Here is a 14,808-nt window from a genome sequence, read left to right on the forward strand (position 1 = left end):
AGTGACTGATCAACATCATTTTTGAGTTTAATATTTATTGAACCAAATTCCAAAAAGTAGCTAAGAAGCACACTCACTTTGAAGCTGTGTAAATAAATAAATAAATACAATGTCAATCCTTCCATGTGTTGAACCTGAATAACCCACCAATAAGCGGGGTGATTGCTGATGTAAATATTGAGCTACTCTGGACAAGGAATGTCATTCCAGCTCCAACTGCTATAGCCAAGTAGCCCGTCAGCCAACCAAATGGAAATGGGAAGTCTGCAAACACACACCCAGGTATGAGTGCTTGTGGCAAAAATGTGAAATCAATTTATTCATACATTGATCACTCATGGAGGAATTTGTAGACAAATCACATGAAAATCTTCGGGATAAAGACATATGGTAGAGAGCAGTATATTTTTACTTGAATGACAAGGACATCAACAAATGATTGAAAACCATGAAATATATAGGATTTGAATGTGGATTCACTTGTATCATGAGCCAGGGATTCAGATGGGAATACTTACAGTCCAACTCAAAAGTTTCAACATAAATAATAACATGGGCTGGCAGGAAGGATGACCTACTGGTACGCACACTCGCTTCTAAGCTGTGTAGCCTGCGTTTGAATCCCGACCCAGCTATAAACTGTCATCCTGGTGTTTCACAGGCAGATTGATTCATCAACGTGTGTGCCATCCCTCAGGTGGACGTTAAGCCAGGTGTCCCATCTGCTAGCATTAGATGGTGGACGTTAAAGATCCCACTGCGTCCTTCGTGAAAAGTAGGCGAGCTATTGCTAGCATGCTGGGGAATAATCCAAGTTCCTGCTCCAATCTATTAACACTGCATCAAAGGACAGGTGCTCCCTCCCAACAATGATGCAAGCCAGCAGTCACGTCCTGCACATGGAATGATGATGAATGATAACATCATTGATTATTATTATCTTGTTCCTCCACATCCACCCCCTCCCCTCCCCACCCCCAGCTCCCTCTCTAGCCAATGACATACCTGTGTTGATGACCTTTTTGATGACGACTGCAATTTGACCCTTGAGCAGGGAATGTAGTACTTTCACGATGAAGATCAGGCAAAGACAGAGGATGAGGAGGGAAAGCGCAAGTAGAATAATTCCTACAGCCGTGTCTGACAAGTTGGTCGATTTGAACAGGTGGTCGCCTGTTTGCATACAACGTACAAGCATACAGGTAGGTTCACTGATAAAATCAAGTTAATCTCAATATATGACGTTATATAAAAATGTTCTTTAGGAAAGTTCACATTTTTTCATGAAGTTGAAGTGTTTTGCATTTAGTTTACTTTCATCTCTTCACCTAGCAAAAACGTAGTTCTTCCCAAATTAAGGAACTATTGCAGACACAAAGGTAGAACTGATGGGACTATCCAAAGTAAATTGTCTCAAGGTTTGTTTCAAGTTCCATTTCACGCACCATCTCCAAAGAGGGAGTGATAGGGCCCTTGTTTTTGGATGGTTATGTTAATGAGAATGATTCAGTGGATAGTGGTTAGAATGGTTGTTCTGAATTTGGGAAGTTGGTGCTTCAAGCTCTGACTAGGTTATACCAAAAACTTAAAATGGTATGTGCTGCTTTCTTGCTTGATGTTCAGCATTTAAATAAAAACGATAGATTATGGACAAGCAACCACAACATCAGCATTTATGGACCAAATGGACTCTTCCTGTGTTGAAGTTCCAAATTGTAAGGTAACGTATATTATTTTTATTTAACGGCTCTCTTGAAACACTACAGATATTCTTCTTTGTTTCCCGACGAGACATCAATGGTTCCAAAAGAAGAGGGTGCACCCAGACACCAAGGATAACGTATTGGATGACCTCCATTGCTGAATGGCAGAGTAGTCACAAGACGTTTCCCTACACTCCTTGATGAAGACCTCCCCTGAACACCACAAGCCCGGATATTAATTTTTGTGACTTCATATGGAGGGGTTCCTTAAGAAGCAAGTCTAGAAGATGACCTCCACGGCTGTCGACAACCTGAAAACAGTGATCTGGTATTGCACACGTCATATTAACTGAGACACTTTGGGGAAAGGTTTTGAGCTAAAAATAAAAGAAAAAGAAAAAGGGATATCATTCTAATGTCTTCAAGACTGTATATTGTTACTCCAACACTTCTCACAATTTATTAATTATTTTATATGATTTGTCCCAATACAGACATACTATGATAAGGAAACATTCATTATCTCACTAGTACATGCATATATATATATATATATATATATATATATATATATATATATATATATATATATATATATATATATATATGTATATATATATATATATATATATATATATATATATATATATATATATGTACATATAAATTTCCTAATATATAAATACTCGCAGGGTGTGCTTACACATTGTGTAAGCACACAAACCATGCTTCCCCATTGTCTCAGGTCGCTCACCTGCATTTGATGTTTCATTTATTTATTTTCATTCTTTTTTTTCATTTATTTCTGTTTTCATTTACGGATGCTTCCCAACGATTCTGTGACTTTTCCTGGTGTGTAGGCTTCGATGTCTGGCGGCACACAAAATTCCCATGTTTCCCCATTGTCTCGGGTCACTCACCTGCATTTTTTTCATTTATTTATATTTTCATTTATGGATGTTTTCCAACGATTCTGTGATTTTTTTTCCTGTGGACCAGCTTTGATGTCCATCGGCACGCAAAATTTCAGCTTTCTACGTCACCCTGAAGGCACCAATCTTTAATACCAGTCCGTCAGTCAGTCAGTGGTTCGAAAGAGCTTTATATAATATCTATTAGTATGGATGAAATATGAAGTTATTATAAAGGAACCTTTGTGACATATCGGCCAAATAAAGAAAGTACCATATTTTCCGGTGTATAAACCGCACTTTTTTCTCGGCAAAGAAAGGTAAAAGTTGGGGGTGCGGTTAATACAAGGGTAGAGAAAAAAAAATCAGTCTTAATAACAATCAATGCTGAACTTCAATTATATTCCAAATGAACACTTTTTAGCAGTCGCAACTGCTGCTAAGCTCAATTCTGCTGTTTAAATTTTGAAAATCGGTTCAGGTTAATAGTTTGTCCAGAGTTTTATTAACCGTTTGTGGAAATTAAATAAGTCACGCTCAGAAACGTCCGGAGACACCCGGAGTTCAGGTGCGCGGCGTATATAAAGCCTCGTGGCTCTAAAAATGCCATTAAACACACAAGAAGAATAAGAACACCTGGTCTCACATCAAAAGAAGAATTATTCACAATAGTTAGAGTCCAATAACGGAGCACGCACCTCAAATAAGCTTGCGTGGCAAGCTTCCCTCGTATGTCATGCTCAAGAGGAAGACACTGCCCAAAGACAAGTTTCCAGCTGGCGTCATTGTTCGTGCGCAACAGAAGGGGTGGATAGATGAGGGACTTGTCGTGGTGACTATCTTTTTACATGCATCGTTTTTTGACATGAACATCTGATGCAGGCAGAATTAATCCACCAAGCTTGTTCCTTGCATGCTGACGCTATGCGAACAAATGCTGGATAGTGGGACGTGGTTTAAAACTAGGAACAATCATCAACCCCAAGTACTTTTCTCTACGAGAGCAGGAAATGGATTTAAACGGAGAAGAATAATCTCACTAGAGCGAGGAGCCACATGGGACGGTAAATCTTTATGAAGTACATGTGCTGCTCGGTTATTTTGGCTTCCTTTGGTTCTGTTAGTTCTTCCTGGTTCTCCTCATTATTCCCTCGTTTCTATTGGCCGTTCCTAACTTGCTTCCCACGGATTACTCAAGTCAACCAGATGAACTTTCTTACTTTGCAGGCCTTTATATTCGACCCAGGTTTTGAGGAACATTAGCTGCATCTCAGTGGAACCACCATGGACAAACTTTCCTATTTCCCGGACTTGGTATTTTCATCAGTTGAAAATCAACATTTCGTGACATGTTTCCCGCCGGGATTTTTGACCCGGATTCCGAGGAGCATTGGCCACATGCATCTTGGTTGAACTTTCACCATTGCTCCCGTCGCTATGTTGGCTGAGCATTATGTTGACTGTGAAACTGCTGGCGTTCATCGGAAAGATGAGAAAGGTCAACCTTCCGATGATCTGCAGCTGGTTCATCAACGTGTGGGAGGAGATACTGTCAGACATCATCAAGTGAGCATTTTTGAAATGCTGCATCTCCAACAACATGGATGGCACAGAGGATGACATCATTTGTGAGGAGTCTGCAAATGATGGTGACAGCAACATGGACTTGCTCTACCTTCATTCGGACAAGGAGTTATGTGCCGTCTTCGACGAGGAAAGCATTGACGAGGATTTCCTCTGGTTTAGCTGAAAAGCTTCATCAAACCCAAACGGCCCTTTTCAGGGCCACACATCCACAAGAAATATGTATGATACCAGTATGAATCCCTTTTCTTCCTTTTTCTGGTAACAAAAAATCCTCCATAATATTAAAAAATAATAAAGAAAAATAAAAACTTCTTGGTATCCTCTCTTCTCTCTCTTCAACTTCTTGAAAATGAGAATAAGACTGTTAGGTTAAATTAATCGGACATGAGAGTAAGCATGTTAATATATCCGTCACTTTGTTCCATACAAAGTTAATGTACAAACGTATTTAGATCTAGATCAGAAAATAAAATGATCAATATATTCATTTCCTTTGAGTGTGAAAAACATGGGTGCAGTTAATACACATCCAGGGTTTATACACCGAATAATACGGCAGTTTTACAATTCAATTGGAAACCTACATTCAGAGGTAACATGCGTGATGGTGACATTGTTCTCTGTGCTGAAATTTCTTCCTTGTTCCCAGCATGAAAATAAAGAACAAAGAGTCTCATTCATCACCGTTACGTTTTTCAACACCTGATGAATGGCGCAAAAACAAGAGTTGAATACAATAAATCTGTGTTAAGCAGTCAACAGTTCATGCAGATTATGTGACCTGCAAAATCATCCATAAAATAATCGCAGAAAATATCAACCAATAGCAAGTGCTCTTACAGTAGTAATGGTTTTACATTAGGCATCCAAACAGTTCTCCGAATGAGATACATGCCCAGGTTTTTATTTTTCAATATATATGACTTAAAAGCCTGTATCATTCTCTTTTACAGAGCGTTGGTGTAGCACAAGCACTTTATTGACAAGGGTTATGTTGAGTGCTTTGCCATTGCCTTCCCAACATTGTTTGTCCGTGTTCCATCCTTTTTAAATGCTGAACATCAAGCAAGGAAGCAGCACGTACCGTTAATAAAAAGGCTTTGGTATGACTTAGCCAGGGTTTTAACCACCAACCTTCCAGACTCAGAGTGTACATGCCCTAATGATTACACCGAGGAGTCAGGTTTATATACGATTACAAGAGTATTGTCATTCGGATGGGTTGGGAAGGGGGGGGTGGTGGTCCATAGCTAGAATGTGGTAAGAATGTTAAGGACCGTGTGTTCCGAGTCGGTTAGACTTGCTCCAGGATGAAGGATGTTAGATGTAAGTCGGATGTAATATGTGCACTGAGGGGGCAGTGACTGTTCTTTTAAAGAGTAGAAAAGGGTAAGGTTGTGTTGCGTAAAACCTTCTGTTCAGGTGAGGCCAGGTGGAAGACTTGAGCAAAAATGTACCTGGAAAGCGCTTCACACAATGAATGGACAACATCATGGACCGTTTGTCCAGATAATTAACTGTAGGCCACAGCAATGCAGTGAGCTCCCTGGTTCAATGTGGAACACTAATGATGGGCTACCCCGCACCGTTGTCGATAATCTCTTGGGACATTAGTTATGTCAAGTTCTGGATCTGTCATAAAACTAACATTTCTAGTTTCCCCTTTGCATTTCATGTTACAGTAGTTCAGAGAGGCAGGGTGGGATGGTTCCAATGACGACACCACCCACAAGCAGTGGGCGGCCAATTGCGGGACCCACCAGTGCTGGAAAGGAGGTCCCAGAAGTGGTAAAGGCCGTGCCATGCATGCGCGGAGTAGATGCAAATTGGACTACAGATGACAGGTTTCTTCGTAGAGACAACACGCTCCCCGAGTTGGATTACAGATGACTTGGGTTTATTTGTAGAGACAACATCTCTCTCTCTATTTCATCACTCCCCAAGTTGGACTTTGAGTGGAGACACAAACATCACCTCCTCATCGCAATTCTTCCTCATCACCATGCTCTCTTATGCCGCCCCAAGCTGCACTTCACCCTGTGGAATGCCAGCCTGCACAACCACAGTCATCCTGCATCAGAGACCTGATCATGCTTGCACAAGCCTTTGCCTACCTCTTTGTTAGCTGGTTAAATCTGGTATTGACGGTGCCATTAGCGGGGAGGGGGGGGGATCATTTCTTTTCTTGTAAATAAGTGCGTGTGCCTCTCTATCCCTACTTGGTTGTTCTTTGAGCACCTGGTCTGTTCCTGTTAATTGTAATAAGCGTCTTGCCTCCCCTCCTTCAATAAACCCTTCATCATAAGGAACCTCGTCCAACTTTTTGACTTCCCGCATGTGAACAACCACCAGTCTCGGCTTTATTTGAACAATCGTCGGTAGGTTGTAATAGTAATTCTTAACGCAGTGTAGTGTAAATGAAAACATCGTATCGGTCGTTCGCTGAAGTCTGTATTAGACATCCAACGCAGAGCGTCCATACTTTTTCAACGCCCTTCGATCATAGTGCGTTTCACATAATCAGTGCCATTCCAGCTTGGTAATTAAATATGCACACGGTGTGCATTATTTCACTGATGAAAAGTGAGTTTTATTTTGATATGAACTTCTTGAATATAATTTCACAACACACATGAGATCGCTTACCGTTACGGAAGAGCTTTTGACACAGTCCTTTATTAGACTTTTATTCTGGGCGGTTAAAGTGCCTTTTGCAATTTCTTCGATGACTTTTTTGTCAAGCTGTGGATGAGAAGATAAAAAAATTGCACGGTTATACAGTTACCGAAGCACAGGAAAAAGCCATTTAGCCCATCTCACATGTGCTGTGTGGCATGTGGTGGTGGGAGGGTGGAGATGGGCAGGGGGGAAGATTATGGGGGGGGCTGTGGTTGAAAAGGGCGGTGGAAGGAAGGAGATGTGGAGGTTGAAGGAAAAGGGGAAGAATGAGAATGCGAAGAGGAATTGCAAGGATGGTGAGGAGTTACAAATCACTGCCATTCACAACGTAAGGAGAAAAAGGAATTTTTAGAAAATTTTCATCAATCTATTATAGATTATTATTATTATAATCATTTGGTGGGGGCAGTTGGGTGGAGGTTGAACCAACACAGCTGACACATTCATACTTAAGACTCAAACTGAAAAGAATCAAAACATCTTAATAGCCATCAGCAAAGCCTGGTGTTGGCCCAACGGTTTGGATGGCTGGCTCAGGATCTCAGGGTCCCAAGTTCGAGCCCTGTTTACCAACGAATTAACACCAGGTAGAGTTGACTCAGCCTGTCATCCTTCTGAGGTCGGCGGAATGAGTACCAATGTATGGGTAGAAGGGCACTGCATCAGTGATACAGCTGTGCTTCCAAGAAATGATAGCTATCCTAACAGCCAAGCTGCCATACGCAAGAACAGAACAGCCATCAGCACAGCAAAAAAGGGAAAAAACGAACAAACACAAACCACATTGATCCCATCACAATCGATTTGCAAATTCTGCCAACATCCCTGTACCCTTCTATCCCCATTGCCTTTAGGTAGTAATTCAATTGCATTTTAAACATATCTACTGTCATTGCAACTGTTCACCTGTCCACTCTACTGTCCACCCTCCCAGAGTGACAATTCCATATGCTAACAACTCTATGAAACACCCCTCGCTCACTTCTGTACACACTCTCCTCTTTTTCTGTTCTCAAGGCCCCCAGGCCTGTTGTTATCCATTTTGATAAAAAAAAATTCCCTGCGCTACACCTTTCATTATTTTACACATTTCTGAGACCTCTCACCCCTGCTTAATCACCTCCGTTGTAATGTAAAATAGTCAGTTTTTCCAGCTGCTACTCATTGCTTCACCGATTAAACCCTGGAATCAATCTGTTAGCTCAGGCAGCTACGGCTTTGTTCAAAAACAGCAACCAAAAACTGGGCACAATACTCAAGGTGGGGCCTCACCAAATACCTGCGAAGCATTAACACCACCTTCGATCCACAAACTGTCCCCCTGTGAATGAAACCTAAAATCATATTTGCTTTTTCCCATTGCTGCCTGGCATTGCACTCACTGCATAAATCCCATGTCCACAATCACACGGCAGGAACTTAGAACTCTTTAAAGTGAAATCTTCCAATCAAATTTTAGACACTTCAAAAATAGGTTATTCATTTCCTATTGGAAGCTCAAAGTAGATCCAGGTGTAAGGATCCAAAATGATGAAGAACCCAATGCAAAATTGAAAAGATGAACGAAAAAAGCTGCAAGGATTTCATACGCAGCTTAATGGAGTACTGCTCTCCCCTCTGGGCTGGCTCCCCTGCATCACATCTTGCTCAGCTTGATGCTGTGGAAACCAAGGCCTTTAACATTATTGGAATCTCCCGTGATGAAACTGAGTCTATGGGCCTATCACTTTGCCATCGCAGACAGATCGGTGGTCTCTCTGTCTTCTACTGCCTCATTTCCATTCTTGCACCCTTTGCTCTTTCCATGCTTTGACTTCACCCCCCCACCCCTCCCTCCCAGGTTTCTGTAGGGCTCCCATAGTCTACTATCAACCCCATTCTGGTTAAACTATCTAAATCCAGGATCACTGCTCACCTCCACTAATTTGTTCCTCTTTTTTCCCACCTTGGGAACCGACTTCCACACCATCTTCAATCTCATTCTTCCCTCCAGATTTTGAGGACAGCTGTTCACTTCCATCTTAGATTATCCCCCATCCAAAACCATGATATTTTCTACCCTCATTAACACCCCTCTCCAACCCCACGCCAATCCCTACTGCTTCCAAATTTCCAGTTTTCCCTCCTGACAGTTTCTTTCTGTATCCATCTTGTCCATCCATGTATCTTCTCCTGCCACCCATTCCTCCCCACACCCATTGTTTGTCTGCCTCCCCCTGTCTTGGCCTTTAGCTCTGATGTTTGTGTCTCTTTCTCTTTCTCTTTCTCTTTCTCTTTCTCTTTCTCTTTCTCTTTCTCTTTCTCTCTCTCTCTCTCTCTCTCTCTCTCTCTCTCTCTCTCTCTCTCTCTCTCTCTCTCTCTCCTGTTCCTTTTGTCCTGTTGCATCCTGATCTGTTCAGTGTACTCGTACTAGCTCTTCCACGAGCCTCGACTATGTATACATAAAACTCCGAAAAATGGCGTCTGTATGCAGGAGATGTAAATGAAAGGATGATGTAGTAGATCATAAATGCACAAATCAGAGATCAAACCATTTTTTTTTAGGATCAAATTGTTTTCTTTTGAAATGTAATTTGTGTTGTTATTTTTGCTAGTATGTTAAGAAGAGATATTTCTCAGGATTAGTGAATACGGCATCATTCATCACTTTGCATCCTGGTACCCTGCATCCATCCATCCCATCCAATGGGACCATACTCTGTGCAGAGCGTTGGTGCTGCCTAAGCAGTCTCCTTGGCTATTGGACACAATCCTTGACGGGTCGCCACTCCGACACAGGATACCAGCATGCTGGCACTCATTTTTGCCAACCTCGGAAAGATGACAGGCAGAGTCAACCCCACCTGGTATTAATTCAACAGTGAGTGGGATTTGAACTGAGGATCCTTCAATCCCAAGCCCACCACCCTAACCATTAAGCCAACACCAGGCATGTACCCTGCATGTGTTACAGCATTATAGTATCCAGATTACCAGATCAGCTCTGCAATATTTGGTTAAAATAATTTAATCTCATTTTGTCTTGCTAACGAAGCCTGAAGACTTGTCTAAAATTGAAGCTTAAAATACCGACATGCAATTTCCCCTTTAGCGTTGTTGCCTTTGTGAACCCAAGTGTACATCTAAATCCTTCAACATCCTGGTGGAGCTTGAGATCTCAAGAATCAATTACTTTTCTTTCATGCCATGTTACCAGTCATCAGTGATCTAAAGCAGTACAAACTTATACCAGATGTAGCTCTTCTTGGCTCGTACCTGAATTATTTTTTTAGTCAATGGGTTTGTGATAACTTTAAGTAAATCTGGAGCTTCCTCTCCACTTTTTATGTGGAAAGCATCGAGTAGAGCCTTGGTCAGGCGGTACAGGTAACCGGAAGCGACTTCGATAGGCAGCAGTACAAGCACGGAGAGCCAGTTGAACCAGTCATGAACGGTGGCACCCGCAAAAGCCCTGAAGAAAGGTTATGGGGAATTCATTGATTGTAATATTTTGTATTTTTGACATCATAATTATTATTCATGTATTTGCTTGTGGTAATTCATTATTACAGGTTTCAACCATCAATCTGTTTTCTTTTTGATGTAGAAGAAAAGAGAAGGACCTGATTGACAATTAATCAGTCTGTATTAATCAAACTTTGTGAATTAGTTTTAAGTAAATCAGCTCTGTAAAGTGCAGAAAAGATGTACAGGGTGTTTCAAAAATACCCGGACAACTTTGGTTGTTAATATATTTGGAACCACAAACGATATAACGATATTCTTTGGTTTATATGACACAGAAACGCATGAAGTTTTGTGCACACCATCAATACACTTCAATGTGAGCTCTGTTTGTCACGTGCAGGACATCTTGTACACGAGTTCTTTTCAATCTGTGGGAAGACGAATCCTTCCAACATGTTCATATAAGTTGTTGAGGTCACTGTATCCTCCGCAAAGAAAAACGCAAACATGCTGAGCCGAACATGGCAAGAACTAGTGTACTGCCTCGATGTCCTGAGCGCGACAAACGCAGCTCACATTGAAGTGTATTGATGGAGTGCACAAAACTTTATGAGTTTCTGTATCACATAAACAAAAGGGTATCATTGTCTCATTTCTGGTTCTAAATATATTAACAACCAAAGTTGTCCGGATCATTTTGGAACACCCTGTAATTCATTGAAGTGTATTCATTATGTTAATAATGAACAAGTGATGGATCACCTTCTGTATACATTCCGATCTCCAGCCTGCAATAGAGCTACGATTGTGTTTGTGACTGATGTTCCCACGTTGCTTCCCATGATGATCGGAATAGCTATGTTCACCTTCAGCACTGCAAAGACACAAGGCCAATACTGCAGCACTATGTAGCAATGTGTAAATATGATGCATTTCAGGACATACCTTCCTTACACCACCTTTTCTGGTACGAACTCACATCCAGCGGACACCATGCTGACCACGATGGATGTTGAGGTGCTGGAGCTCTGCACCAAAACGGTCACCAAGATGCCAATGACAACACCCGCTACAGGATTGCTGAGCAAGGAGTTGTTGGTAAATATGTTTCCAGCTGTTTTACCTAAGAACAGACAATATTACCCTGTTATACTGTCAAGAGTCATCGATGGCCATGAACAAAGTCGAAGAACAATTTTCATTCCATATTTTGATTTCATGTTACAAGAGCAGCAGTTGACAGCATCTTCAAATTATGTGAGTATAGTGCCCAAACTCTTCGTTGGAGTCATGGAACATTGTAACCAAAAAACTGATATCTGACGTGTGACCATAATTAAGCATCTTTTGAGAAGCGTTCCATTTTTTCATTTCCCCATTTTTAGTTTTCCCTTTGAATTTGTGCGGCTTTTCCAGCTTCATTAGAATCACATGATCACCATAATTTGCATCTCCAGTTCAGGAGATCTCCTCTCGACGTGGTGAAGAAGACTGCACAATTCTTGTGTTTGTGCTGAGGCAAATTGGCTCACGTGGAGGAGTAAGACGCTGACCATTGACTTTTGGCTGAATCGTGTGGGACCAGCCTCGGAGCTTCGTGCTGAGCCATCGGGGGAAAGAGATGGCGCCATTCAGCAGAGAGCAGCGGCGTCGGTGAGGGCGATCGACGAGGGAAGCTGCACGGTGGTCTCTGAGCGCTGGAGTTGAGTATTACTGCTCAAATTGTCTCCTGTACGTTTGCCCGCCCAGGGAGCGGCTGGGCGCCATTTTGGGCGCATTTTCCCCACGTAGGATGATGAAGCTCGACCCCAAAGCTCATAAAAGATCACTTCTGGACCCGAAGCTGAGTGCCAGAATAAAAGAGGGATTTTTCTTTGTTTCTTTCTGTCCCCTTGTCTGTATTTAAGTCTGTGTGGAGGCGCCTCAAAATTAGATTTATTTTACCTCAGATTCAGTCTCATTTTTATCCCGTTTTGAATTATCACCATTGTAAATATTTGATTTATTGTCATTAAACCCTATATTTATTTACGTTGCTTGTGTCTGTCTATCTGTCATGGGTTCGAGAAAAACCCCCTTGTGTTGAGCTTCCATCTCCTCCGTCCTTGCCGCAGTTTCTTTTCCGTGCGTGCGCCATAATCTCAGAGAATCTCAGCTGTAAGCCTCCAAGGGAAATTGTTTGGCCATCCGTCCAGGTAGGGGCTAAACCCCTGGACATGACAGCATTTTAAAAGGTATTTAAAAGAAGAAGCATTTCATTCAATGAAGATTCAGTTTGAAGATATTTAGAAAAGTAAGAGATAAAGAATGAAATACAGGAAATACACAAATGAGGAATTACAGGCAGAATGAGTTCGTGTTTTGGAGTGAAAAAAAAATATATATATATTTGATTTATATTTTTTGAAGCGAGGAGGGGGTATACAGTAATGTTGAGGAGGCTGAAAAGACAATATGTGGGACAAAAGAAGTGAAACAAGGAGTACGTGGCATCGAAACAGAAACAGAATTTGCACACCAGTGATCCAAGGCCTGGGCCTTGGGCAGCACAAACACAAATTTGACAATACAGCACAACAAGGTCGTATTTAACATGGAAAAATGGATTAATGATCTTTTGGTACTCAAGTACTCAAGTACTCAAGTACACAAACAGCAACACAAGGAAATATAACAGAGAAAGACATGACAGATACGTAACAGAAAATTTAGCTTTGATGAAGTGTAAGGAGCAACTGCCTAATCCAACCTACACATGTGGTAAACCCCGAACCGGAAGGATTGATATTTGAAGGATATTTGTAAAAGATCGCCATTAACTGATTTTTAATTGGATTAGTCCATTATTCCAGTTAGTTAGTTTGTGAATATTGTTGATCTTGAACTCTCCAGTTGATCCTAACAAGGGAACTTGAACTTTCCATCATCAAAAGCATCACTTTATTTTCTTGGAATCTACAGGGTGTCCCAAAAGTCTCCATACATAGGGAAAATTAACACTTTCAGCAAAATGTCTCCCGAAATTCTTCATACATAGCTTATATCTTCTTCTTTTTTTTTCAGATTCCCTTCAAAAATGCCTTTGTCAAAAGCAGAACATATTGAAATCATTCTCATGGCTGGTTCAGGAATCTGTTGCAAGGTTGTAATCAACTTTAACAGGAAACATGGCAAGCACATCACGCACGACACACACGACAAGATTCAGAACATGGATCATTTAAAGGAACGCATTCGAAGTGGAATTACTTGCATAACACCAGATGTGTTGACACGAGTTCACCATGAGTGGGAGAGATGACTTCGTGTGTGTTCACAAAGAAATTGCAATCATGTAGAGAATGTTTTGTAAATAAAGTTACATTTTGCTAAAAGTGTTAATTTTCCATATGTATGGAGACTTTTGGGACACCCTGTAGATTAATTGACTTGAAAGCTAAGATAATGGTAGCAGTGAGACATGTTCAACTGAATGCTTTTACAGCCCTTTCAAGATTGAAAAATTGGAGATGTTTACATATTGGAGCTGGGATAACTGGTTTGAAGTGGCATACAACACTTGCTGTCAACTCACTGATCAAAGGCCTCGCTGATTTAGTTACACAATAAGCCATCAATCAAAACTGGAGTTTAAAAATGTTAATCCTTGAATAATAGGGGCACAGCTAATCTCTTTAAAATGTCAATCTGTAATGGATTAGCATTTATGGTGTGTTACAGTAAATCTGGAGTAGCTCTGGAGTACATCTGACTACTGTCACATTAACTTTCAGCCTGAATGTTCATGTCACAGTGGCGTCAGTTGTTTTGAAACGAGCCTTATTACAGGCTGAACACCATAAAATAATCTGTACTCCTCAGGTGTTCTGCTTAAAAGAGATATCACAAGATACAAATTGTACATCAGAGTCTGTTGAGTTAAACTGCTTGTCGATGTGGATGGGTAAAAGTGTGAAGTACAAGGGTCTTTCGAAGGTTGCCGCCTGCAATATAAAAGATACTCAAACCTTTTCTTGCTTAGTTTTGCTCAAGTGCTTCGAATATCAGTGTCTTATATGATCAATTTATACTGGTTTTATATCACTATAAATTTTCTTGGAACAACTCAACTGAGATAAGTTGAGAAAGAATGAGCTACACACAACTATATATATATATATATATATATATATATATATATATATATATATATATATATATATATATATATATATAATTATATATGTATGAAAACACACACACACACACACACACACACACACACGTACACATATATTTCCATTGAATAAATCCAGGTTAATTGACTTAAAAGCGAAAATAATGCTTACATTGAGACACGTTTCAACTTTTTAAAGCCATGTCTGTTACTTGTGGCAGACCTGTGGCACTGTGGCATTGTCATTTGAAGGTCAAGGGAAAAAGACAGTCAGAGCGCATTACCTTTCTTCTTTCTGAGGTGTTGAGGGTTGTGCTTTGAATGA

General features: G+C 40.8%; 1 protein-coding gene across 9 annotated transcripts in view; it reads right to left on the reverse strand.

Annotated features, from left to right (window-relative positions):
- The window catches only part of LOC147015791 (sodium-dependent phosphate transport protein 2B-like), a 110,009-nt gene that overhangs the window by 6,224 nt on the left and 88,977 nt on the right, over positions 1–14,808 (reverse strand). For all 9 annotated transcript variants that reach the window (XM_085848302.1, XM_085848306.1, XM_085848304.1 and 6 more), the window contains 7 exons: positions 11,307–11,450; positions 11,090–11,201; positions 10,136–10,331; positions 6,848–6,943; positions 4,786–4,903; positions 1,006–1,173; positions 148–264 (listed from right to left, as the gene is read on the reverse strand). In XM_085848302.1, the coding sequence (XP_085704428.1) occupies positions 148–264; positions 1,006–1,173; positions 4,786–4,903; positions 6,848–6,943; positions 10,136–10,331; positions 11,090–11,201; positions 11,307–11,450 (951 nt within the window). The remainder of the gene's footprint in view (positions 1–147; positions 265–1,005; positions 1,174–4,785; positions 4,904–6,847; positions 6,944–10,135; positions 10,332–11,089; positions 11,202–11,306; positions 11,451–14,808) is intronic.

This window comes from Eptatretus burgeri, chromosome 12, assembly GCF_056783735.1.
Source record: "Eptatretus burgeri isolate ZD-2024b chromosome 12, Ebu_testis_v1, whole genome shotgun sequence".
Lineage (NCBI taxonomy): Eukaryota > Metazoa > Chordata > Myxini > Myxiniformes > Myxinidae > Eptatretus > Eptatretus burgeri.